The following is a 23,247-nucleotide window of genomic DNA, read 5'->3' on the forward strand; positions in this document are numbered from 1 at the left end:
AAGATGGGCCAGTGGCCTGAGGCAGGCAGAAGCAGAGTTGCCACCAGGTTGGCTGGAAAGCTCTGCCCAAGGCTGGTAGCGCCATTAAACGCCAAAGACCCAGGTAGCCAAGTCCAAACAATCCTAGCAAGAGACTTTGAAGCCACGATTTCCACGTGGCTGAGGCTCTTCCCAACTTCAGATCAAGGCAGCATCAGAAATACCCAACCACTATTCAGAAACTTTCGGAACCTACCGAGAGATAGTTAGGAGCTTTTGGAAACGTAAAGGAAGCAATCAAACATCCAACAGCCGATACTTCAGAAAGGCACAATCTCCTAAAAAATATTCAGGAATACTGAAGACCGCGGGAAGATGGTTTAGGAACCAGGCGAAATCGGCCAAGTGGCGTTCGGGATTTTCCGGAGCTTCTCGAGGAGCACTGGGTACTTCTCGGCTCTTTGCGATCTATTCAGGAGTCTTGGGTCTCCGTCGGGCAGGTCCATTCGCCGCCTAAATCGTAAGGGCGACTGGTACCGACGGTCCCTCGGCAATTTCCGGAAGTGTTCGGTATTGCCCGGAGAGTGGCGCCCTCTGACGGCAGGAACTGTCACCACCATCAGATGGAACATCAGCCGGTAGCCTCAAGCTGCGCCAGCATGCGCAGACGCACTTGCGCGCCGGCGGCGGTTCAGAGCGGACGTGGTTGCCACTGAGGTCACTTCCGGCGGGTGACGGTGCGGACGGGTCAGAAGCGTAGAGGCGGCGGCAAAATGGCGGCGCCTGAGGAGCGGGATCTAACCCAGGAGCAGACAGAGAAGCTGCTGCAGTTTCAGGTAGCAGCGAGTACTCGGTGCAGCAAATGCCTCCACGGGCTGGGGAATGGGCCCCTAGAGGAGCCCAGAAACCTCCTCACATTGGGCCCGAGATTCTTCTCAGACCAGCGGCGGCCCCCTCCCCCCAGACTCCAACTGCCCTGCTGCTCCCGGCCCCCGAACCTCTGTCGGTCCCAGGCCTTCCAGCCAGGGCTGCGGCCCTCTCCTCTCCCCTCAGTGGGTCAGCTTCCCTAGTTTCCCTTCGCGGCACCCGTCCTCAACTATCTTTCCCAGTCCGGCTACCCGTCGGACCCTCTCCGCCCATCGACTCTAGATCTACCGAGATGCTTAATCCCCACCGCGGAGTTGGCCTCGTTTCGGGTCTCTGGAAAACCTACCAGCATCCCATGCTATTTCTACAAATATTTATTGATGGCTTCTTGGGTACCTGGCCCTGTACTGGGCGCTCTGGTGGGGGAGGGGGCCGACGTGGTCCCCGTGCCCTAAAGGTATGGGAGGACACCACGTAAGGAAACAATGCAACATTTTAAGTGTCATCGGTGGCTTCTGACTTGGTTTATTACCCTAGGCTTAATCCTGGACTCCTGTTCTTGACTGTGCTTGAGGTGGGTGGTAACTTGCAGAAATCTGCCTCTCTTTAGTGGTTGTCGTGTGAAGAACTTTTGGCACTAAGCACTTATCTCTGACCTGGAGAATCTGGTTGGAGACCACTAGGGCGGGTAACTTTGTCTCTTAATTACCATTATCATGGATATCAGTGTCCTTATTTCTAAAATACTTTTCTTAAAAATGTCTGTCCCCTAAGGATGTTGTGGAGATGAAATAAGTTTATGGATGTTTGAAGGGCTTTGTAAACTGAAATGTTCCTACATGGCATTGCTACTATTAATCATTATTTAACTTAAGATAGAATTAAAGTTAGTGGTACTCCTATTCCCTAATAGGAAATGGGTTAAACATTCATTAATTCAGCAATATTTACCAAAAGAACCTTAGTGTTCATGCGCTGCTAGTTCGAAAGTCATTTATTGAGTACCCATGATATTGTAAGTACTTTGCTAAATACATAGATAGCATGCATGATCACATTTAACACAGCGACCCTGTGAGGTTTGTGCTGTTACAATCCCTGTATCACAGATGAGCAATGAGGTTTAAGAAGTAATACACTTAGGTTACACAGCCAGTTAGCGGTGGTGTCAGATTTAAAGCCAGATCCCTCTTTCCAAAACCTTTGTGATCTTGACTTGTATGCTGTACCACCTGTGTAAGGATCAGTGTGCAGCTGAGAGTGGAATGCAAATACTTGGTATTAAGCCTTTTTTTAAACAAGTTACTTTTCTGTGATTTCTTTGATTAGATTTCACTATAATTTTGAGGTGGGAAGGGTATAATAGAAAAATACTATTGTAGAAATAGTTGACATTTTATTGGAGGTTTGAGTAAAGAAATTGAGGACACGGCAGATTAGAATCAGAATGAATGAACATCAGACAACCCGCTTCCTCTTGCTAGTAGACCACTTATTTTCAGAGTTTTGTTTAATTTGGCAGACCATTTTACCCCTTCCAACTCTTCAGGGGTAAGCTCCCAGACTAAGTGTTATGGGGTGATTTGAGTTATATGTCATGATATACTTAGTCTGATATTGGGAACACGTGAATATGTGGTAGTATTTCTGAGGTTAAGTACATAGGTACCTCCATTTTGTTTTCATTAGACATTTAAATCAGTAAGAGGTGAGTAGTAGATTAAAGGTGTATTAAGATTGATTTATGAGGGGTCCCCAGCTGGCTTAGTCAGTAGAGCATGCAATTCCTGATCTCAGGGTCGTGAGTTCAAGTCCCATGTTGGGTGTAGAACTTACTTTAAAAAAAAAAAAATTTCTTTATGAAATTTGATTTACTAAGGCAAATGCATTTTGCATTTATGTGTTCCTTAAGCAGTTGCTGAATCAGGCTCATCATTCAGTTGCTATTATGCTTTGAAACGTAACCAGGTTCAAGCATTATATTAGGTATTTAACACAACTTTTTTAAACCTCTTAACTCTGTAAGGAATTCATTCCTATTCATTTTGTAAATGAAGAAACAGGTTCTGAGAGATCAAATAACTCACACAAGTAGTAAGTAGTAGAAATTTAGAATTCCATACCCATGACTATCTTTCCTATAACCTGTTGGAGAAGCCATATAGACATACATACATGAACAGTGAGTATCCTGCAGTATATTAGTGCTCATAGTGTAATATGGTATAAAGAAAGTGCTGTGGGAATTAAGGGAAGGGTTAGGAGTATTGATGGACGTGGGAGGAGGAGAGGAGAGAGAAGGATGACTTAGTTAACCATTTATTGTATCTATTATGCCTTAGGCATGGTGTGAGATAGTTTTTAACTATTATGCTAATGTTTGTAAAGTGTCATAGATGATATGGCTGCTCCTAGTTGAGGAAACAGATCTATTGAAGTATTTGCTTAAGTTCATTAGTCTATTAAATAGTGGAGATGGAATTGGAATTAGAAATCTAATTGGTCTGGATCTGGACTTTTGCTAATTTTGAAGGAGGAATAGAATTTCAACAGGTGGTAGGCAGAAGGAGGCTCAAAGCTTAGGAAATGGCTCGAGCGAGCAATGCACGAAGATGGAATAGTGTGGAGTGTTGGCTGTGATGGATTAGAAAATTGGAAGTGGAAAATCAGATTGGAAAGGTGAATTAGAGCCAGATTTTGGAGGCCTTTCAAAGCTGTGCAGAATTAAATTTTAATCTGTATACATAGGGAGCCATCACAAGTTTTTTCAACTAGAGGGTGGCATAACTCTAGGCTTCAGGTTTGCTTCACTAATAGTAAGGAGCATGTGCTTGGCATGTCCATAGAAGTTAGGACAGAAAAGGTGGTACTGTTAGGAACTAGTTCTCAACATGTTGCTTCATTTGATATATTGAAATTAGCAAAAGCAAAATATTTTAGAAATCTTAGGTTTCCTCTGTTTCACTTTTTTTGGTGATACGTGTTTTGACTGAACTCCGTAGAGTATATTTATCGTGCTTTCTTAGTTTTTTTCTAGTTATCCTTTTCTCCTGTTTGTTTTGGAACCAATTGACTATGAATAACTAATGCACACATTTGTTTTCAGCTGTTGCAAATGGAAGAGATGAGGTTTTAAGAGTTAATGCAGGGACACCTGGGTGGCTCAGTCGGTTAAGTGCTTCTTTGGCTCAGGTCATGAATTAATGGTTTGTGAGTTTGAGCCTGGTGTCGGACTCTGTGCTAACAGCTTGGAGCCTGGAGAGTGCTTCAGATTCTGCTCATTCTCTCTATCTCTCTCTCTTTCTCTTTCTCTCTCTCTCTAAAATAAAATAAACATTAAAATTTTTTTTTAAGAATTAATGCAGGTAATGGTAAGGTTACTTTATTTGAAGTCCATTTCCCTAAATTTCCAAATATAGCAGACTCCCCTAGCGCCTTGGTTTACTGCTTCTAAGTTGCTGTTTGAACACCTGGCGAAAGATGACCTGGACAGAGGGAACGGACTAAAGGAGCTATATGCATGGCTAGTGGAAGAAGAAATGATCCCTTTCTGCTTTTGTACAGGAATAAAAAATTTCTGTCCTTTCAAATGAATATTAGGGCTTGATCTTTGTTTTTTTTTTTTAATTATAGAAAGGTAAGCCTGAACTCGGCTGTAGAATCAAGCTTATAATTCATTTAAAAATCTTTCTTGTTGGCTTCATCTGACTCCTTTTTTTAAATTTTTATTTTTTTAATGTTTTTATTTATTTCTGAGAGAGAGACAGCATGAGCAGGGGAGGGTCAGAGAGAGGGAGATACAGAATCTGAAACAGGCTCCAGGCTCTGAGCTAGCTGTCCGCACGGAGCCAGATGCGGGGCTCGAACCAACGAACCATGATATCATGACCTGAACCGAAGTCGGATGCCTAACCGACTGAGCCACCCAGGTGCCCCTGACTCTTTATTACCTAATAAAGAGTAATGAAAAAGAAATTTTTGCCAGGGAATTTTGTATTGTAGGAAAGCTATGAGCTTGGAAACTTGGGGCAAACCTGAATTAGCCTTTCAACTTAGCTTCTAATGAGTCCTGTGACCTAGGGCGTGTTCCCACTTTTTTGAATCTTTCCTCATCTATAAAACGGGGAGACTATTCCCTAATTCACATTGGTTTTTGTTTTTTACTTTTAAAAAATCTACCAAATAATGCATACTTTTTGCAAGTCAGCAATGTAAAATTGTTTAAAAGAGTGATTAAATCTCATCTTATTCCCAGTTCGTTGTGTCTTTGTATACTTTTTTCTTCTCCATATACAGATATACATGCTTAATGTATAAGCTCACATGCTCTTCACTTGACTCTTAGTTGGAACAGATGGCTTCTATTTCCTAAGATCTTCTCTGTAACATGTCCAAGTTATTTCTGCTTTTACCAGTTGAGTTGTACTCTTGACAATAGTCTGTTGTGTTTGCTTCCATACCCTTGTGTGCTGGTTATATTTGTCATAAAAATATAATATATAAATATAATACATCAACCAATAAAATAACAGTGCAAGAGTTTTTATCTGAGAACTTTATCTGAAAATTAATTAAATGCTTTGGAAAAGGTCTATAGGGTCAAGGTGCTGAAAGATTGCTGTTCAGTGAGGTGTGGGCAAGATAGGTATAAAGATGACTCTGGGAAAAATCACTGAGATTTTGTGTACTTTCTGCTTGGCAAGTGCTTGCAGTTCTTGTAGTCCAAGAAATTAAATTAAATTAAATCCGTATCTATGGATATGGTTTATGCTAGAAAGACTCCCAAAGAATGCCAGTGGACCCATTTTCCTTTTTTTTTAAACCTTTATTTTTGAGAGATGGAGACAGACCATGAGCATGGGAGGGGCAGAGAGTGAGGGAGACAGACACAGAATCTGAAACAGATTCCAGGCTCTGAGCTAGCTGTCAGCACAGAGCCCGACGTGGGGCTTGAACCCACAAGCCGTGAGATGATGACCTGAGCCGAAGTCGGATGCTTAACCGGCTGAGCCACCCAGACGCCCCAGTGGACCCATTTCCTAAAGAAAAAGGTAGACTTTCATCAAAAGATTGCTGCATAAATTTGTGTGCTTTATGTTTTAAATGAAATTATGGAATATTTTTATTTTCCACTTTAAATGACCTTAAAAAAATTTTTTTTAAGGTTTATTTTTTGAGAGAGTTAGAAACACAGAGCATGAGCGGGGGAGGGCCAGAGAGAGAGTGAGAAGGAGACACAGGATCTCAAGCAGGGTCCAGGCTCTGAGCTGTCAGCACAGAGATAGATGGGGGGCTTGAACTTAGGAACCCGAGATCATGACCTGAGCCGAAGTTGGACACCTAACTGGCTGAGCCACCCAGGCACCCCTTACTTTTTAATTAATTGACTATTAAGTCCTATTCTCATTGGTTAAGCTTCTGCTGTCTTTGTTTTAATAGAAGTAGGATCATATTATAATTATGAAAGCATAGCATAGTAAGTTGTCATGAAGACTGGCCATGAAGTAAGACAGTCTGAATTTGAATCCTGCTTTTCCAGTTATTAGCTTTGTCCTCTTGGACGAATTACTTAACCTTTCTGCCTTAATTTCTTCATCTGTGTCCTTACACTATAACCTACCTCATATGGGTTATTTCGGTAATTAAATGTTATTATATCTAAAGCCAATATTAAGCACTTGAATGTTAAACATTATTATAGTTATTACTGTGTGGTTTTTAAAACATTGAGGGACAGTCAGGTTGTTTTCATTTTTTGGTTTCATACTACTAATGCTACAGTGAATATCCTTGTACATAAACATTTATCCCATTCTTAATCAACTTTTATTTATGTAGCACCTCCTATGTGCTAGTATAGTTCTAGGCACAGGATACAAGAAAATATTAAATATAATTCCTACCCTTCTGAAGCACACATTCTAGTGGAGGAGACAGAGAAGAGTCAAAATAAATAAATGAAATATATACTGTGTTAGATGGTGATAAATGCTTTGGAAAGAAATAAATAGGGAATTTTGAGGAAAGTACTTAATTTCATTTTTTTAAGTTTATTTTGAGAGGGGGAGGACAGAGAAAGATGGAGAGAGTCCCAAGCAGGCTCTACGCTCCACACGGTCTCACAGCTCTTAGATCAGCCTATATCAAGAGTACAATGCCTAACCAACTGAGCCACCCAGGCGCCCCAGGTTTTAATTTTAAATAGGATTATCAAGGGATGGCCTCGCTGAAAATGTGTTAATTGTGTGAAAATCTGGAGGAAGTACTAAACAAATCATGTGGATACCTGGAGGAAGAGGATTCCAGATAGAGGGGATAAGGCAGCAAGGGTCCTAAGGCATGACCCCTAGGGACCTTGTTCAGGAATGGCAAGGAGGCTAGTGTGGCTGAGAGAAGGAAGAAGAAAGTAGTGGGAGAAGGGTGCCTGGGTGGCTTGGTTGACCATCCGACTGTCGATTTTAGCTCAGGTCATGATCCCAGGCTCATGGCATTAGGCTCCATGCTGAGCATGGGGCCTGCTTGGGATATTCTCCCTTCCTCTCCCCCCTCCCCCCCTTTCCTCCCTCCTCCCTCTCCCTCCCTTCCCCTCTATACCTCTCCCCACTTTTGTGCTATCTCTCTAAAAAATACTAAGAAAATTGTAGGAGTCTTCAATTCAGAGAATTGAAGGCAGGGCTAGTTCACAGATGGCCTTGTAGGCTACTGTAACGATTTTGGCTTTAACTCTGAAACAAGTTGGGTAGATGAGAGGATTTTTAGTGATGACAGGATTTATGATTTATTAGGGCTACTCTGGCTGTTTTCTTGAGGAAAGCCTGAACAAAGAGAAGGGAGGAATAAGGAGACCAATTAGGAGATTTTTGCAGTGATGCAACACTGCTTGGACCAGGATGAAGTAGGAAGTAGTCATGAGGAGTAAATGGATTCAGAATATGTTTTGAAGGTAAAATGGATGTGAATTTGATTTTCCAAGGGATTGTATGTGAAGTGAGAGAGAAAGGAAGAAATTAAGGATATCTCAGATTTTTGATCTAACTAACTAGAAATGGAAGAGTCATTAACTGGGATAAGGAAGTCTATGGGAGGAGCACATTTGCGTGTGGGGGTGAGTTCAGTCATGTAAAGTTTGAGGTTTCTGTTAGACATCCAAGTGAAGATGTCTAACTGGATATACTAGTACTGAGTGCAGGAGAATGATCTAGGCTAGCAATACAAATTTGGAAATCATCTGCATGTAGATAATATTTAAAGCCCTGAAACTGTTTAGATCATCTGTAGAGCAAGAATACATAAAAAAGAAAATTTGAGATTTGAAGGTGTTTTTGTTATTGATGTCATTTAAACATCTGTTGAGCATTTACAGTTGACTTTTGAACAATATGTATTTGAACTCATAAGTGGATTGTTTTTAATAAATACAGCACAGTATTGTAAATATATTTTCTATCATTTTCTTAATAACATTTGCTTTCCCCTAGCTTACTTTATTGTAAGAATACAGTATATAATACATATAAACCTACAAAATATGTGTTAATCAGCTGTGTTATCAAGGCTTCTGTTCATCAGTAGGCTATTAATAGTTAATTTGGGGGAGTCCAAAGTTTTACTTGATTTTCAACTGCGTAGAGCTTGGTGCCCCCAACTTCCATGTTCTAGGATCTGTTGTACTCTATCCAGAGTGCTCTAGATTCGTTGTGTCATTGATTCCTCTCAAAAGATAAATGGTGTAGGTTCTGGTATTGGTGAGGAGACGAGGATCTGTAGGTAATTTACCTAAGGTCATTAGTGACAAGCTTAGATTGGAATCCAGAATTCTGGATTCTTCTTCTCTCCTACCACCTAGCACTGCCTCTCCACCCCTAAGTGTTGATTTGTTTTCAGCTATAGGTAAGTGAATAGGGCCAATTACAATAGCTATGTGTCAGTTTTAAGAAAGCAAACACAGCAAAAGAAGTCAAAAGTATGATTCTAAGTCAGGACATCATCACTCGTGATAATCCTCTTATCCTCCTCTACATAAGAGTAGACTTTTTAAAACAAAAGTTATTTATTTCGGGGGTGGGGGGGAGGCTGAGAGAGAGGGAGGCTGAATTCCAAGCAGGCTCCACACTGTCAGCACAGAGCCCAACATGAGGCTTGAACTCCCAAACTGTGAGCTCATGACCTGAGCTGAAATCAAGTTGGTCACTTAACCAACTGAGCCACCCAGGTGCCCCAAAAGAGAAGAATCTCCAAAAGTGGGAATGAATAAAAGGACAGTTCTCTCACTTCCATACCTACAGATAGGAGAGAGAAAATGAGAGAGAGAAGGCTTCAGAGGAAGTATCTTCAGAGAAAAACCAAGTTTCAGTGAGAACATGATGGTGAAGGAGATGTTCAGAGATGTAGTTATGGATATAGGGTTGTTGCTGATATTTATTTCCATAGAAATAAATTAGAATCCTAAAAAATGTGTTATTCGGTCAAAACAAATGTATTTTGCACATTTTAATACCTCTGGTAGGTTATTTCCTAGGGATCTTTGGCAGTTCACAGTCTGACCAAGAGGATGTGAGAGGACCTGTTTCCCCATACCCCTGCCTGCACTGGATAGTAGCTTGTTGTTGTTTTTTAAAATGTTTTATTTATTTCTGAGAGAGAGAGGGGGAGACACAGAATCTGAAACAGTCTCCAGGCTCTGAGTTGGCTGTCAGCACAGAGCCCCATGTAGGTCCCAAACCCACAAACAGTGAGATCATGACCTGAGCCGAAGCCAGATGCTTAACCAGTTGAGCCATCCAGGCGCCCCTGGATAGTATCTTTTTGAAGTTTTGTCGATTCGGTTGAAATTTTTAAGGTTCTCGTTTTAATTTGCATTTCTAGTGGTAGTGGTGTTTAATATTTGGTTTTGTTTTCTGGTCAAGTTTGAATAGCTTATGCTAGAATAAGGAACATTGGAGACAAGGATTGGCTTTTGAGCCTCTATTTTTTAAGATAGCAGGTGTCTTCAGGTATGGGGAATTTGCTTTCTGGGCAGGTTGGTTGCAGAATAAAAGTGCTTACTTTAAGATTGAATCCCATTGTTCCATAAACTCCCGACTAAGCTTCTAATGGCTACTTACTGTTACTGTGTAAACTGCCTGTCTGTCCTTTCTTCATGACATTTTATTACTGATTTGTGGTTCTATTTTATATAAAAAGGGATATTGGTCACATATAGCAAATATGTTTCATGATATCTTTTATCTCTGATTTTGTTATCTTTTCACTTTCATTTGTTAAATTGCTCACTTTCTTCTAGAAGAGATTATAAATTAGCTGGATAATCCATCCCTTCCCCCACTAGGAGTAGTCCTGTTTATCATACTGTATTCTGTTTCACTAACCTGTTTGCTGGTACCATTACTGAATTAATAACAATAGGCTTTATATTGTTTCAATATCTGAAAGATAGGACTCCTTGCCTATTTATTTTTTGAAAAATTATTGGTAATTCTTACAAGCTTTTTTATATACGTTTAAAAATCATTTTATGCTGTTGTGGGATTATTGGACTTGCATTATATATGCATATTAATTTGGGACTGGTTGACATTCAGGAACATGTACATCTCTTTATTCAGATGTATCACATATCCTTTAAAATATTTTTTGTGGGGTGTCTGGGTGGCTCAGTTGGTTAAGTGTCTGGCTCTTGATCTTGGCTCAGGTTATCATCTCAGTTTGTGAGATCAACCCATGCCTTGGACTCTGCACTGATAGCGCAGAGCCTACTTGGGATTCTCCACCCCCCCCCCATAAATAAATAAACTTAAAAATATTTTTTGTAACTTTCTTTATCTAAATTTTGTATGTTCATTATTAAATTTATTTCTAGGTATTTTATAGTTTTGGTCACTTATGAATAGAACATTTCTTTATTTCTAAATGGCTACTAATACAAAGAAAGGCTTTTGAATTCTGTACATTAATCTTAAGATTTTGGATCTTTTATCTTGTTTCTTAATGTTTTATGATCATTATTAATAGTTTTCTAGTTTGGTCTCTTGGGATCTTTTTTGGTTTATAACAATTTTATTGAGCTATAATTCACATACCATTAATTAACCCTTTGAAAATACGCAGTTAGTATATTTACAGAGTTGTGCAGCCATCACCACTATTTACTTCTAGAACATTTTTATCATCCCCAGAAGAAACCTGTGCCCATTAACAGTTAGAAGGTTCATCAGTGTTGTAGCCTATATCAGTACTTCATTCCTTTTAATGGCTGAATAATAGTCCATTGTGTGAATAAACTACATTTTGTTCATTGGGCATTTGGCTTCTACTTTTTAGCTATTATTATTAATGCTGCTATGAATATTTCTGTACAAATTTTTGTGTGGACATGTTTTCATTTCTCTTAGTAGTAGAATATCTGGGTCGCATGGTAACTGTTTAACTTTTTGAGAAATTGCCAAACTGTTTTTCCTAAGCAGCTACACCATTTTCCTTACCAGTAGTGTGTGAGGGTTCCAGCTTCTCCACATCCTCACTAATATTTGTTAATCATCCATCTTTGTAGTCATCTTGGTAAGTGTCAAAGGGTATCTCGTTTTGATTTGCATTTCCCTAATGACTAAAATGAGGAGCTTTTTTTTCATATGTTTATTGGCCATATGTCGATCTTCTTTGGAGAAATATCTATTCAGATTCTTTGCCCATTTTTTAACTGAGTTACATGGCTTGTTGGGTTGTAAGAGTTCTTTATATATTCTGATACAAGTCCTTTATCAGATATATCAATGGTAAAAATACTTTTCATTCTGTGGGTTGTCTTCACTTTCTTGATGGTGTTTATTGAAGTTTTAAATTTTGGTGAAACCCAATTTATTTGTTTTACCTTTTGTTGCTTGTCCATTTGTTGTCATATCTGTATCTTTTGGTGTCTTATGTATATAAGGCCTGATCAGTTTTTAATTAATGGATATAAGAAGGGTTCTACTTCATTCTGTTGCATGTGAGTACTCAATTTTTTCAGCACCATTTATTTAAAAGGCTATTCTTTACCTGTTGAATGACCTTGGAACCCCTGTTGAAAAATCAGTCAGCCGTAACTACAGATTTCTGGACTCCCATTTCTATTCCATTGATCTGTATTCTTAAGCTACTACCACACTGTCTTGACTATTGTAATTGTGCAGTAAGTATGAAATCAGGAAATGTGAATCCTCTAACTTTGTTCTTTTTCAGATTTATTTTGGCTATTCTGGGTCTCTTTAATTTCCAAATTTTTAGAATTACCTTGTCAGTTTCTGCAAAAAAAGGCAGCTGGAATTTTGATAGGGATTGTTGTTTACTCTGTAGATCAATATGGAGATTACTGCCATCTTAAAAAAATTAAGGCTTAAAATTTTTTTTTTAATGTTTATTTGTATTTGAGAGAGAGAGAGAACAGGGGAGGGGCAGAGAGAGACAGAGGCAGAACCTGAAGCAAGCTCCAGGCTCTGAGTTGTCAGCACAGAGCCCAACATGGGGCTCAAACTCGCCAGCCATGAGATCATGACCTGACCGGAAGTTGAACGCTTAACCGACAGAGCCACCCAGGTGCCCCTGAAGTCTTCTAATCCATGACCATGGGAAGTCTTTTTTTCCCCCTTTAGTTCTCTTAGTGAAGTTTTATAGTTTTTGTGTACAAAAATTGTGTGCAGTTCTTTTGTTAAATTTATTCCTAAATATTTTATTGTTTTTGATGGTACTGTGAAAGGAACTGTTTTATTTTTAGATTGTTCATTGCTAGTGTATAGAAGAATTGATTTTTATATGTTGATCTTGTATCCTGCAACCTTTTTGAACTCATTTTCTATTATTTTTTTAATAGATTTCTTATATACAAGATCATGTTATGTGTGAGTAATGTTTTACTTTTTTCCAATCTAGATGCCGTTTTTTTTCTTGCTTAATTGCTCTTGTACAATGTTGAATAGAAGTGGCAAGAGCAGACATCCTTGTCTTCTTGTTCTTACGGGAAAGCATTGTCTTTCACATTATCATTTTAGCTGTGTTTCTCACATGTGCTTTATCAGTGTGAGGAAGCTCCCTTCTATTCCTAGTATAAGTTCTTAACATGAAAGGGTATTTTGAGTTCTTAAAAGGAATAAATGAGACAATTCATGTAAAGTGCCTGATGCATAGGTACTGTGTGAGCCCAGGCCCCTCAGTGCCACACATCACCTCCATCAGGTCTCTGACAGGTAGAAGCTGGAAAAGTAGTCCCTAAGGCTCCGGGTCAGTGGTAGCCAGTGACTTCAGTCATACAGTGGCCAGCACCCCCTCAGCACTCAGAGGATGGAGGGCTCCCTTCTAGCTGCCCAAACCTCTCCCAGCCCAGATGGGCTCTGATCATGTTCTGTCCTATTCCAAGACCTAAAAGGGGCGGGCTTCTACCCAGTCCTGGAGAATGTTCAGTTGTGCACATGTTCTCTTATATTTCTGTTTATTTTTCTGGGGAGTGTTTAATAAAGGGTGGACTTGAGAATTTGTGAAACTGTTGTCCCTTTTAAAACTCAGAATTTAGTAGATAAGAACTCACTAGTCAGGTAACCCAAAATATATTTGAAGGAGTAAAAGTCCTTTCAAAGAGGATATAGAAAAGATTTTACATATGGAAAACTTGCCTTATATTATCTCAACTGTACAGAATTAAACCTGTGATTTGAGAATTAAGTGTTGATAATTAAACTTTGTAGAATTTGTTCACTTAAAAGTTAAATATAGGAGCACCTGGTGGCTCAGTTGGTTTTGGCTCAGATCATGATCTTGCTGTTCTTGGATTCGAGCCTCGAGTTGTTAATGTTAGCGAGGAGTCTGCTTGGGATTCTTTCTCTCCCTCTCTCTGCCCCTCCGTCACATGTGCATGCTCTCTCTCTTTGTCTTTTCTTCCTTTTCTCTCGGAATAAATAAATAAGTAAATAAACTTAAAAAAATTCAAACTTAGCTTAGAGTGTTAGTATCCTTTTTCTTTTCTGGAAACTGTGTTATTATTTTGTTGTTAATGAATCCACTTCTATGACTATCATGAAGCCCAGGCTGGGTTAACCATAATAAGTCCTGGAGGTAACTAAATCCATCCAGCTCTGGACTTTCTGGTTATGAGCGTTGTCTTCTCTCTCTACCTCAGCTGAAAACCCAGACTCATGAGGCCTCAGTTTGCCTCCATATTCCCAGAAGATGCCAAAGCCAACTATGTAGGAGGCTTTTTCAAAGGAGAAGACGACTCCGTATTCCCAGAAGACAAACCCTCTGTTTTGCTTTATGAGGCAGGTGACAACCCCAAACCATTGACAGATTGGGACCAGTGTTAGTATTATTAAACACATTTTCCATGAAATATTAATATATTATATTTCATGAGCTTTTATCTAGCTTTTTCACATACAAAATGAAGACATTCTAATTTTCTCATTTCTTAATAGGGATTACTTTATAAAAATATATTTCCCTCATCTGTTTAGTTACATTGAGTTATATAGTATGTACAGTAAAGGCAGGATAAGCATTTGATGCTTTCATACTAGTTTTTAAATAATATGTTGATTTACTAGCATCCTCCAAAAGTAACCAGTGATGTTTTTAAAAAATTGAGTATTGGTATGAACTCATGAATTTAAATATATTTAATATATTGTAACTTATTGCCATTGTACTTATTGAGGCTCAGTTGTGCCATCTTTGACAATTGCAAGTTTTCTTTAGTTTGATTCCATTTATTTATTTATTTTTAAATATTTTTATTTCTAGGACAGAGAGAGAGACAGCGCGAGCAGGGGAGGGTCAGAGAGAGAGGGAGACACAGACTCTGAAGTTGGCTCCAGGCTCTGAGCTGGCAGTCAGCACAGAGCCCGACGCGGGGCTCGAACCCACGAACCGCGAGATCATGACCTAAGCGAAAGTCGGACACTTAACCGACTAAGCCACCCAGGCGCCCCAGTTTGATTCCATTTAAAAAAAAATTTTTTTAATGTTTATATTTATTTTTGAGAGAGACAGAGTGTGAGAGGGGAAGAAGCAGAGACAGAGGGAGACATAGAACCTGAAGCAGGCTCCAGGCTCCGAGCTGTCAGCAGAGCCTGACGTGGGGCTCAAACTCCTCAACCATGAGATCATGACTTGAGCTGAAGTTGGTGCTTAACTGACTGAGCCATCCAGGTGCTCCTCTTTAGTTTGATTCCTGATGACTTTTTTTTTAAATTTTTTAATGTTTTTTGTTTATTTCTGAGAGAGAGAGACAGCGTGAGCAAGGGAGGGTCAGAGACAGAGGGAGACACAGAATCCAAAAAAGGCTCCAGGCTCTAAGCTAGCTGTCAGCACAGAGCCCAACACGGGGCTTGAACCCATGAACTGTGAGATCGTGACCTGAGCCAAAGTTGGATGCTTGACCGACTGAGCCACCCAGGTGCTCCTCTTTAGGATTGATTCCTGATGACTGACTGACTTCTTTCCTTCCTTCCTTCCTTCCTTCCTTCCTTCCTTCCTTCCTTCCTTTCTTTTCTTCCTTCCTTCCTTCCTTCCTTCCTTTTTCTTTTTTTTTTTTTTAAGAGAGAACTCTATCAGGGGAGAGGGACAGAGGGAGAGAGAGAGAGAGAGAGAGAGAGAAAGAGAAAGAGCATAACCCAGGCAGGCTCCACAGTTGAGGCCTATCGCCCTGGGATCATCATGGCCTGGGCCCTATCCCACCACCCTGGGATCTTGACCCGAGCCAAAATCAAGAGTTGGACGCTCAACTGACTGAGCCACTCAGGCTCCCCCTGATGACTTTTTCTAAATCCTAATATTTACACAATTATTTTTTCAGAGAGAAGAGATTTTCCTTTTGAGTTTGTAAGAGCCTTGTGTTTGTTTCTAATTTTGTCTTATTGTCATGGTCCCAGTAATCTTTGATAGTTGTTTAGCTTTCTGACATAAGATGTTTCAAACTCATCTTAAGTAGGTTTTAGAATTTCTGCCTAGATCTAGAATTAGCCTGTTCTCTAAGAAAGCTCAATTTTGGTGGGGAAGAAATAATATTTAGATGCTATAGGCCTTAGAGTTATGACTCTTTGTTGCTATTGGGTTGGTCTAGAACTTTTCAGTTGACAGAACTAAGAATACATATATATACAGACACACAAATATGTTTGTATTTATTTATTTCGTAATAAAACAATTTGATATTTCCAGATCAGATTGAGGGCTACCAATTCAAATTCAGCTCTACACCTTACCTCTGTCTTCTTTCTTCATGCCAGAAACTTGGTTCTTAATGAGACAACATGATTATTCCTTTGCTTTATCACATAATCAACATTTAACTTTCTCAAAGTAGCAATACGCATACTAGTAACAACAGTATGATTATGTAAAACAATTTAAGCCCCTGTTTTTGCAGGGTGTGTTGTCAGTTTACTGTTCTAAAGTCATTTAGGATAGTTTCTCTCTTGTTATGCCACCAATTCAGTACATTTATTTGACTTTTGCTTCTCATGTTTAGGGGTTGCTGCTGCTTTTTATTTTTTCATTAAAATTTTTTTTTTAAGTTTATTTTGAGAGAGCGTGAGCATGACCAGGGGAGGGGCAGAGAGAGAGGGAGGGAGAGAGAATCCTTTGCAGACTCCACACAGTGCAAAGCCCAATGTGGGACTCACATTCAAACTGTGAGGTCATGACCTGAGCTGAAATCAAGTGGGACACTTTTTTTTTTTTTAAGAGTCGCACACTTAACTGACTGAGCCACCAAGGTGCTTCTGCTGCTGCTTTTAAAAAAAATTTTGTCTTGTAAATAGTTATGAATATATGTTATATAATGTAAATATAGATATATTTATGAATATGTTTTATAAAAATCGAGCATCTATTCCTTTCTTATACCTTGTTCCTTTCTGCTACAGATAAACTCAAAATCTTCTTAAAAATGTATCTTTCCATTGTTTAATGTACTATGTATATATATATAGTACTTCCCCTTTTAAAAAAGATAAACAGTGATATACATTACACACTTTTCTCCATCTTTTTTTTTTTAATGCTTTATTTCTAGGAGAGAGAGAGACAGCGTGAACAGGGGAGGGTCAGAGAAAGAGGGAGTCACAGACTGAAACAGGTTCCAGGCTCCGAGCTGGCAGTCAGCACAGAGCCCGACGCGGGGCTCGAACCCACGAACCGCGAGATCATGACCTAAGCGAAAATCGGACGCTTAACCGACTAAGCCACCCAGGCGCCCCTCTCCATCTTATTTTTATACCTGATGTCTCCTGTAGTCTTTGCATAGCATTGTAGGGAATTATTTCTCTTTCACATTTATAGGTGTGTGAGAACTCTAATGTATGGATAGATCCTTGTTGATGGACATCTGTGTTATTTCTGATCTTTTGCTGTTACAAATAGTAGGGTAATAAGTAGCCTTATTCATGACTTTATTTTTTGTTAGTGTGTGCTTATGTATATGCATATGTAACTGTTAGATATTGCCAAATTTTCCTCCATAAAGATTGTACTCTTTTGTGCTTCTACTAATAGTATATGAGGCAAACTCAACATAGCTTTAATTTAATTTTCTGTCAGCTTTTTGTCCTCTTTATTCTCTATTATTTGTTTTTATTTTTATTTTTGAAAGACAGACGAAACGCGAGCAGGGGAGGGGCAGAGACGGAGGGAGACACAGAATCTGAAGCAGGCTCCAGGCCCTGAGCTGTCAGCACAGAACTCAACACAGGGCTCAAACCCACAAACTGTGAGATCACATCCGGAGCCAAAGTCGGCCCCAGGTGCCCCTTCTCTATTTTTTTTTTTTTACATTTATTTATTTTTGAGAGACAGACAGAGTGCGAGTGGGGGAGGAGCAGAGAAAGGAGACACACAGCCCAATACGACGCTCAAACCCATGAACTGTGAGATCGTGACCTGAGCTGAAGTCAGACTGAGCCACCAAGCGCCCCTGCTCCTTCTCTGTTTTTAAGAACTGTGTATTAGGAATGTTAACCTTTGTTCATGAAGTAACTTGTAAGTATTATTCCTAGGTCTTTCACTTTGCATATGGTGGTTTATTGCCATACAGAAGGTTTTTTGGGGGGAGGGGCTGTACTTTCAATATTTCTGTAAACCTGGAACTGTTCTAAGAAATAATGTCCTTTTTTTTTTTTTTTAAAGTTATTCATTTATTTTGAGAGAGAGTACGCACATGGAGTGGGGAAGAGGCAGAGACAGAAGGAGAGAAAGAATCCCAAGCAGGCCCCATGCTGTCAGTGTGGACCCTGCCATGGGGATTCAGTTCCATGAACTGTGAGTTCATGACCTGAGCCAAAATTGAGAGTGGGATGCTTAACCAATTGAGCCACCCAGGCACCCGTTAAACATTATATTTTTGTTTGTTTAATTTTAGAGAGGGAGAGGGGCAGAGGGGGAGAGAGAGAATATTAACCAGGCTCCACACTTAGCCTGGAGCCCAGTGCAGGGCTCAATCCCATGAACCGTAAAATCATGACCTAAACTGAACTCCAGAGTCAACCAACTGAGCCACCTAGGTGCCCCAATAATGTCTATTTTTTTTTTAAACTGTTTTTCCATATTGTTTGAGATGCTGCCTTTATCAGTACTAAATTTTTATATGTAGTTGGGTGTGTTTCTGGATTTTCTTTTTTGCTCCATTGGTTTTGGCAAGTGCCAGTACTACTCATAATAAAGAGACTTATATTTTAATCTGGAGGGCTGTTGTTCCTCATTGTTCTTTTTCAGGGTTTTTTCAAATTTTCTTACTTGCTTTTCCAAAACTTTATAATTAACTTTTCAAAACTCAAAATTTTAAATTCATAAGTTCATATGGGGGTGTGATTGACATCTTTATGTTGAATCTTCCTGTACAAGAAGACTTCTTGGAAGCTTTTTGACAGACTGCTTTAGTAGTGCTCACTGGCTTTTTAAAAAAATTTTTTTTAAAGTACATCTTTATGTGACAAGTGCAGGTATTTGTGAACAGGTTGGTTTGAAGTGTTCAAGTTTGGGGTTATTTCTTCAGAATGAACTAGGCATCAGTGTTTGTGCACTCTTCTAAGTGATTTAAGGAATATTTGGTTTTTGGCAGAGTGGTATAAATTCACATTTATACCTGGAGGATTACCTGTACTGCAGATATTCCTATGGAAGCAAATATTTGAGGTGGATATTGATAAGGATTAATTTTGTTGGGGTGCCTGGGTGGCTCAGTCGGTTAAGTGGCCGACTTTGGCACAGGTCATAATCTCATGGTTCGTGAGTTCGAGCCTCATGTCAGGCTCTGTGCTGACAGCTCAGAGCCTGGAGCCTGCTTCAGATTCTGTGTCTCCCTCTCTCTCTGACCCTCCCCTGCTCACACTCTGTCTCTCTGTCTCTCAAAAATAAACATTAAAAAAATTTTTTTTAATTAATTTTGTCAGTTTTCTTTTGGCCATTTGGGGGTCATTTCCCATATTCAGGAGCTCTTGTTGCCATTTCTCCAGTATTTTTGCTTAAAATGAACAGCAAAAATATAGTAAAGTAATATAATTGAAGGTTTGTTGTTAACGGTTTCAAGTTGTGCATGTGTGTTTTTAAACCACAGTGTGTGCCAAAAGTGATAAATAGCAGAAATCATTGTAACCACTGAGGTGCCTGTTGGCTTTGGATTTTCCCACCAAGGAAATTTCAAAACTTTTCTCACTGTCCTGGGATATATTTTGAAGAGAAAAACCTCTTCATGCTAAATATCTGGGGAATTTTTTTAAGCATTTATTTTAGTGTTTGTAAGTTCCTATTGGAGTTAAAGAAATATGGGCATGAAAGGTAGAGCATAGGGAATATAGTCAGAATTGTAATCGTGTTGTATAGTAGTATGGTGATGGTGGTAGCTACACTTGCGGTGAGCATAGGATAATGTACAGACTTACTGAATCACTGTGTTGTGCACCTGAAACTAAAATAACATTGTGTGTCAGCTATGCTTCAGAAAAAATAAATAAAAGGAATGAAGTAATAAAAAAAAAAGTCCAATAAAATATCCACTCCACTCCTCTTAATTAACCCTCTACTCTATCTCCCTTGCTTCTACGCTAGTTTAATACTTTATTTTCCCTTTGGATTATTTCAGTAACCTTATCATGGTGCCCTTAATTTCAAGTCTCTCCTCTTCAATTTCTAGTTTTTCTAGAGTAATCTTTTTTTTTTATGTTTGTTTATTTTTGAGAGGGAGAGGGAGGGTGAGAGAGAGAAACAGCTCGAGTGGGCAAGGGGCAGAGAGAAAGGGAGACACAATATCCAAAGCAGGCTCCAGGCTCTGAGTTGTCAGCACAGAGCCTGATGGCTGGGCGTGAACTCACAAGCTGTGAGATAATGACCTGAGCCGAAGTTTGACACCCAACTGACTGAACCATCCAGGTGCTCCCCCAGAATAATCTTTCTAACAAACATTCCATGTCATTCTCTTAAGATTTATTGCTCTGCATTGATTAGAATTGCATGAAATCTTTGCATCTCATGATTGAATCGTACTTCACTGTCCAATCCCATAATTCTGCCTCACTCCCCCTTTTATTAAAGATTTTAAGTAATCTCTACACCCAAAATGGGGCTTGAACCTACAACCCTGAGATCATGAGTTGTATGCTCTAGTTGCAAGTGTATGAACTGAGCCAGCCATGCTCCTTTCCCCTTCTATTCCAGTGATACTTTCTAGACTTTCTAGTTCCCCTACTGTAATATTCTTTTTCATGCCTCTCTGCCTCTATACGTAATCCTCCCTTAACTCAAACACTTCAGCTGTTTTCAGCTTAAGAACTTTGTGTCTTCCAGGGCACCTGGGTGGCTTAGTCGATTAAGCGTCCGACTTTCACTTAGGTCATGATCTCGCGGTTCGTGGGTTCGATCCCCGCGTCGGGCTGTGTGCTGCCTGCCAGCTCAGAGCCTGGAGCCTGTTTCAGATTCTGTGCCTCCCTCTCTCTCTCTGACCCTCCCCTGCTCACGCTGTTTCTCTCTCCTAGAAATAAATAAAAACATTAAAAAAAATTAAAAAAAAAAAAACAAACTTTGTGTCTTCCCTGGAGTCCCTGGAAGACTTTAGGATTTGTTTACCACTGGTGTATGGTCATTGTCATAATAATACAGTTATGTATGTGTCTTTTTACTCCACGGAGTTATTGGGGATTGGGACTGTGATTTATTTGATGTACTTGGTGCACGATAGATGCTGAATTAATATTTGTTGAATGAATTGAGTGATTCATCAGGGGGTTTTATTATGGCCCCCCCCCCTTTTTTTAAGTTTATTTTGGGTGGGGACAGAGAGAGAGGGAGAGAGAATCCCAAGCAGGCCCCACGCTGTCAGCACAGAGCCCAATGCAGGGCTTGAACCCATGAACCATGAGCTGAATGATGTGAGACGATAAAATGTGTATGTGATGAGATGAAGTGAGGTGAGTGATGTAGGCATTGTGATGTTGCATTAGACTGCTATTAACCTTCTGATGACAAATCAAAAAGATCATTTGCTTCCAGATGGCATTTGACTAAGGGTAACTGAAAACCACAAATAAGGGGACTGCTGTACCCATTAGACAGAAACTCTCCTCCTTTTCCCTCCCTGTAGTTTCAGGCAGCCACTGTTCTGTTGTATGAGTTTGACTACTCCAGATACCTCATATAAGTAGAACCGTACAGTATTTATCTTTCTGTGATTGGCTTGTTTCCCTTAGTGTAGTATACTCAGAGCTCATCCATGTTGTAGGATATTGCAGGATTTCCTTCCTTTGGAAGGCTTAGTAATATTTCATAGTATGTGTATACCACATTTTGCTTATCCACTCATCTGCCAGTGGACTGTTCCACATTTTAGTTACTCTGAATAATGCTGCTGTGAATATGAGTATACAAGTATCTCTTTGAGACTGTGCCTTCTGTTTTGGGTGTATACCCAGAAATGGAATTCCTGTATCATATGGCAATTCTTGAGTTTTTTTGAGGAACACATGCTGTTTTCTGCAGTGGTTTTACCATTTTACATGACCACTAACAGTACACAAGGTTCTAATTTCTCCATATCCTCGCCAGCACTTGTTATTTCTGGTTTGTTTGTTTTTTAATATTTATTTGGGGGGGGGGGTGGTCCAGACAGAATCCAAAGCGGGCTCCGCTCTGTCAGCACAGAGCCTGACCTGGGGCTTAAACTCAAACTGTGAGATCATGACCTGAGCCAAAGTTAGACATTTTACTGAGTGAGCCACCCAGGCGCCCCTCTGTTTTTTTAAATAGTACCCATCCTGTTAGGTGTGAAAATGGTAGCTTACAGTTTTGATTTGTATTTCCTTAATGATGTTGAACATCTTTTTGTGTGTTTATTGGTCATTTGTATATCTTTTTTGTAGAAATGTCTATTCAAGTTTTTTGCCCATTTTTGAATGAGGTTTTTGTTGAGTTTTAGGAATTCTCTGTATATTCTGGATATCATCCCTTATCAAATAGGTGATTTGCAAATATTTCTTCCCATTTTGTGTGTCTGCCTCAATCGGTAATACCTTTTGATGCACACATTTTTAACTTTTACGAAGTCCATTTTGTCTATCTTTTGTATCCTGTGTGTGTGCTTGTATCATATCCAAGAAATCACTTTCAAATCCAGTGTTGGGAAGCTTTTGTCCTGTTTTCTTCTAAGGATTTTATTTTAGGTCTTGGATCCATTTTGAGTTAATCTTTGTATATGGTGTTAGGTAAATGAGTGGGGAAAACACACTCCTGTGTTTCTCCTTTATTCTCACACTGTTACCACACTTCTGACATCAGATGTATGGAGTTTCCGCATATCAAGCAGTTCTTTTAGATTCAGTTCAGTTCAATTCTGACACGATCTATCTGGAATTAGTGTCAGATCCTACAAGTTAATGACTTAGTCCCACAAGACTGCCCCTTTTAGGATGCCAATCACAAGTCTCCCAGACTGTCACCTATACTGAGCAGCTATAATTGGGGTTCTGTGACCTCCTCTTTGGGTTTGATAGTTTGTTAGAAGGGTACACAGAACTCCAGGAAACACTTTTGTTTACAGGTTTCTTACAAAGGATATAATAAAGGATCTCGAAGATTAGCCAAATGAAGAGATACATAAGGCAAGGTCTGGAAGGGTCCTAAGGTCAGGAGCTTCTGTCCCTGTAGTTAGGATGCGTTGCCCTCCTGATGTGTTAATGTGTTCACCAACTCAGAGCTCTCTAAACATCATTCTTTTGGGGGTTTTATGGAGGCTTCATCATGTAGGCATGCTTAATTATTCATTCCATTTCCAGCTTCACTCTCTTCTCTTGGAGAATGGGGAATAGGGTTGAAAATTTCAAGCTTCTAATCATGGCTTGGTCTGTGTGGTGAGCAGCCCCAACCCAGGAGCCCACTGAGATCACCTCATTAGAA

At 39.7% G+C, this 23,247-nt stretch overlaps 1 protein-coding gene across 1 annotated transcript in view; it reads left to right on the forward strand.

Moving 5' to 3' along the window:
- The first annotated feature begins 710 nt into the window (after positions 1-710).
- The window catches only part of FAF2 (Fas associated factor family member 2), a 68,855-nt gene continuing 46,318 nt past the window's right edge, over positions 711-23,247 (forward strand). Inside the window, exon 1 of the mRNA XM_039239743.1 lies at positions 711-815. Within this exon, the coding sequence (XP_039095674.1) occupies positions 753-815 (63 nt within the window). The 5' untranslated portion in view covers positions 711-752. The remainder of the gene's footprint in view (positions 816-23,247) is intronic.

Source organism: Hyaena hyaena, unplaced genomic scaffold (genome assembly GCF_003009895.1).
Source record: "Hyaena hyaena isolate Hyena2069 unplaced genomic scaffold, ASM300989v1 scaffold_160, whole genome shotgun sequence".
NCBI lineage: Eukaryota > Metazoa > Chordata > Mammalia > Carnivora > Hyaenidae > Hyaena > Hyaena hyaena.